A 4,646-nucleotide genomic window follows, 5' to 3' on the forward strand; every position below is an offset into this window, starting at 1 on the left:
TGACTCTTGGCCCTATCCCTTTCCACACGTACATACTTTCATTCGTTCCTTCAATCATCAGCTTCGTTCTTTTCATTCTTTTCACTGTTTTGGTGGAATCTTCCTACTTTGCAATGCCATGCTATGCCTTTATTACTTCAATTTGATCTTAATTTTTTCAACCTTATCAAACCATAGCTTCTTTTAAATTTACGTTCACATCGAGTGCGTTAGATTATATATATTGGTATAAAAGTCAAGTGTTGTACAATTAATCTCTATTTAAACTTTTTAGATTAATGGATGATTGTCGTAACAAATCAATTGAATTGAATCAAAACTCTTGAATTCGTGATTTATGTCCAACAAAATATGCCATAATTCTTTCTTCTCGTGGCAATGCACCAACTCATAGAAACATGGATGACTAGGAATACTCGCATCCTTTTACACGTGAACGTTTGCAATATTCTATTAATGAAATCCTATTGTCATACAATCTTATCCATAACAAAAAGTAAGTTTCTTAATACCATAATATATTAGTCCAATTTACCCACACAGATGAATTAAAATTACACCTCTAAACCGAGTATTTTTTAGAATTAAAAAAAATTGAAGACAGTATTACACTATCTAACACTACAGCCAATATTTAATATAATAAAAAATCAAAATTTTAAAAAATAAAAATATCTAAAATTTAAAAAAAATCCAAAATTTAAATTTAACAAAAATGATAATTATTTATGTAACAATTTACTATAATATTAACTAAAATTAATTATTATAATACTAATTTTTTAATACAATTCAAAATAAAATAATCTAAAATTATATTTAAATATCGTCCATGTCAATGGCAATGACAATATATGAAGTAAGAGTTCTTTTAATATACAGTAAAAGAACCAATTTAAAATTAAAATTTTTATTGGATATAATCTTTAAAATAATATTAATATCAATAAAAAAATAATATCATTTGAAAAGAAAAACTAATAAAATATATACTACTATTTGTGTAAACATTATAATATTGTTAAATTGAAAAAAAAATATTATCATTTATGGTATACAAAAATTAACACGAACATGGGAGATACATGATATGAGATATACATATATAAAATATAAAATATTTTTTGATTAATTCGTAATGATATTTTAATATTTTATTGATATTAAAATATAAATTAAATTTTTAATTATTTTTAATGTCTTATTTTAATTATATCAAGTATTTAAAATTTTTTTATTTTAATAAATAATAATATATACTATATATAAATTTATTTTAAAAATATATATTAAAAATAAGACTAAACACACTAATACGTAATGATATTTAGATGTTTAAATATGTCTAAATTTTTTTTTATTTTTTACTAAGATACGATTGAACACAACAAATACACATGTCAGACCGTAAATATCGTATCCAAAAATATATCTGACATGCAAACACGATAATTTAACAAAATATTCATATTTTATAGATAATCACACATTGAATCGCAAATTAATTTTTTACATAATATACCATTTTGTAAAACTCAAAAGCAAACTAATCTAAAATTACGCATTGAAAATACTCTTATAACATAGTCCTATCCCATGAACACGAATGAGTTTGTGGCCACCAATGTTGTGGTTATTAGCTAAAATGATCACATCAAACATTTGAAAAGCAACCTAACATTGGAATTGTAAACAATTGTATATCAATTGATGCTAAATCTTCCAAAAGTACAAAACGTGATTCATGTGGCTCACACCACGGCCGGTGCAGCCAAAAATTGTGTACATCTTCAAACTAATTAAAATTCCAAAGACTAGTAATTTAGTGCAATCACAATTTTTCCCCCTTTTTTTCCACCTCTCGATGCATTGAATTCTTCTTTTCTCCACTCTATCTCCAGCCGAAAAAGAGGACCACCAAGAAAGAAAATTACAACCCAACCCTTTTTCTCAATGCAAGACATTTCTTTCTTGGAATATTCCAAAAGAATCCCTATTTACACCCCCCAATTGCACCTCAACAAATAGTCAAAAATTCAATACAGTACACTTTCTTTTAGTTATTTAACATCTAGTCCCTCACCCCGGTTCATTGCCTGAACCCGAACCCCACCGGTTGAACCGAGTACCTACTAAACCCGTAAGGATCTAGCTGGTTTGAGAATGCTTGTGTAAAGTCATTGGGGTTCGGTCCCTGCTGAAAGAATCCGGATTGAGTCTTCACGCCGCTCTGAACCTCCTCTTCTATCTTTGCTGGCACCAAATTGGAATCCACGTGGCACACCGAAGGGACAAAGAGGTCATTTCCGTAGTTAACAATCCCCTGTTGGGCCTGGCCCAAATCGTTCAGAATCCCCGGCCCGGAAGCCCAGTCCAAGAAACTACCGGTGCCGGCTACGAGACCCTGTTGCTGTTGCTGTTGGAGTAGGCCGACCTTGGTGTCTTCTTGGTGATGGCGCTGCTGCTGCAGCTGCAGCGATCTTAAGGAGTTGACACGTGGCAAGGCGAAGCAACGGTCGTCGATCTCTGGCAGGGACTCGAGCACCTCGTCGAGGTGGGAGGAAGAGGAGTTTGAAGAAGATCCGTTGCTGTATTGCGTGGCATATTGCTCGCTACTCGAAACGACGCCGTTTGGTACCTTCTGCTGTGCGCTTGAATTCTTCTTGTATATCCGGCACAGAACCCAATCGTCAAGCTGCATAACAATACAACAATTAATTTTCAGTTTCACTTTCATGCTTTTACAAATTTAATTATTTTTTTATATTAAACAAAAATGTTAATCAATTACCTTGGTGCTCCCGTTCTTGCGGGTAGAGTCTAGGAGGCGATACTCGTGCATGATCCAGTTTGTTTTGGTGCCTTTGGGTGCCTTACCAATGTAGAAAACCAGAGCTTTCTTGATACCAACTTTCCTTCCTTCGGTCGTGATAGTCTTATCGGTTCCGGTAGCTTTCCAGTAACCCGACCCGGCTACCCGATTGGGTCGTGATCCATTCGGATACTTCCTATCCCTCGGACTAAAGAAGTACCATTCTTTCTCGCCGAAAATTGCCTTACCTGCACCATGAAAACACAATTACACCGTAAGAAACATTGTCCAGAGATTAGAAATTAGAATATAATAACTAAGAGGGAAGATATAGTTAGCTGATTACTTGGAAGAACCCAAGGGTCGAACTTATACAAATCAATTTCGCCAATGATTTCCAGGGAGAAATGGTGGCCAGCAACCTTGCGGCACAGATACTGAACGAGAAGCTCCTCGTCCGTCGGATAAAATCGGAAACCCGGCGGTAAACTCAATTGCGAGAGAGGGTCTTTCTCTTGAATTCCCATTTTGTTTTAATCTTCTTCAGATAATCAAAAAGCTAGATTCTTCTTTTTTTTTTTTTCTTTTTTCTTCTCTTTTTCAGTTACTGGAAAACAGAGGAAGGTATTTATAGGGAAGACAGGAGAAAGAATAAGTACGGTAATGTTGGGGTGTGGGGACCACTTGAGTTACTGTCCTGTCAGATTGCGCCACGTACCCTCTACTCATAAAGCATTCTCTGCGGCCGACCTTATCTGTTACCGGTACGGTTCAATCGTTTTGGTGGGTGCATTGTATTGGATTTTCTGTCACAACGTAAAATAAAGTTTAATAAAATAAAAAGTGAAAATATAAAAGTACCAATATTTCTTTCACACCTATATACTGTTACACACGTCACTACCTCAGTTTGATTTGATATATATGTTTTTTTCTTAACAAAATTAATGTTTTATAATTATTATATCATGATGAATTATATTTTTTGATAATGCAAGGTGATGTCAACACGTGAAATGGATATCTAGTAGTAACGTGAAGAAAGAAGAAGAATATCCGAAGAACAATTAAGAAATAAATTCATATTTTATATATGTTTTGATAAATACCGGCGATAATGATGATGATGATTCATGCTTTTGAAATTGAAAGCTGAAGCCGTATAATTTTCTAGTGGTGACTAGTGTTGTACAAAATCTAAGGGTTGAATTCAAACTTTCTATATATATGCGTGGCACACGTAAGTATGAGATCGTGCTTAGAACTCATTTCTTTAGAAATGAGCGGAAAAAGAAAAAACAATAAAAAAGATCACAATTAAGTAACTAGTTAACTAGTCTCTGCATTAAGTTCAATAACAAGAATATAACTATTTTTAAATATATCAGAGACTATCTTATTTGATGACACATTCTCAGTAATTCTAATTATTATTTCTTAACGCATAAAAATAAAAAAAATAGTTGCATTGCCTTTGGTAATTGGCACATTATATACGCTTTAATCATTTTTTTTTAATAAAATCGTTTAACCATATATGCCAGCACAACAAAAACAACCATGCATTCCCCCACATAATAAAAAGCATGAAGGATACATCTACCTGTATATAATTTTTTTCTCTTTTTCTTTTTAATACCTGCCTAGTAATAAAATAAAAAAATCATCTTCGAGATCATTCCGACACGTGTAAATCCAGGAGGGGTGTTCTAGAAGCATGATTTTGCTATCCAGTTTCTGACACACTCGAGATCTGTGAGCGAATTCCTCCACAGAAATCTTTGTCTGTCAGATCAACTTATTTTATTTTTAATTTTAATTTAACATCCCAATA

General features: G+C 32.9%; 1 protein-coding gene across 1 annotated transcript; it reads right to left on the reverse strand.

Moving 5' to 3' along the window:
* Window positions 1-1,686: 1,686 nt before the first annotated feature.
* Window positions 1,687-3,416, reverse strand: LOC130944464 (NAC domain-containing protein 72-like). Its single transcript, XM_057872798.1, has 3 exons — window positions 3,159-3,416; window positions 2,792-3,060; window positions 1,687-2,695 (listed from the first exon to the last, which is right to left on the reverse strand). The coding sequence occupies exons 1-3, from the start codon at window positions 3,337-3,339 to the stop codon at window positions 2,090-2,092; spliced, it is 1,056 nt and encodes a 351-aa protein (XP_057728781.1). The 5' UTR covers window positions 3,340-3,416; the 3' UTR covers window positions 1,687-2,089.
* Between the last annotated feature and the right edge of the window lie 1,230 nt (window positions 3,417-4,646).

This window comes from Arachis stenosperma, chromosome 8 (assembly GCF_014773155.1).
Source record: "Arachis stenosperma cultivar V10309 chromosome 8, arast.V10309.gnm1.PFL2, whole genome shotgun sequence".
In the NCBI taxonomy this organism is placed as follows: domain Eukaryota; kingdom Viridiplantae; phylum Streptophyta; class Magnoliopsida; order Fabales; family Fabaceae; genus Arachis; species Arachis stenosperma.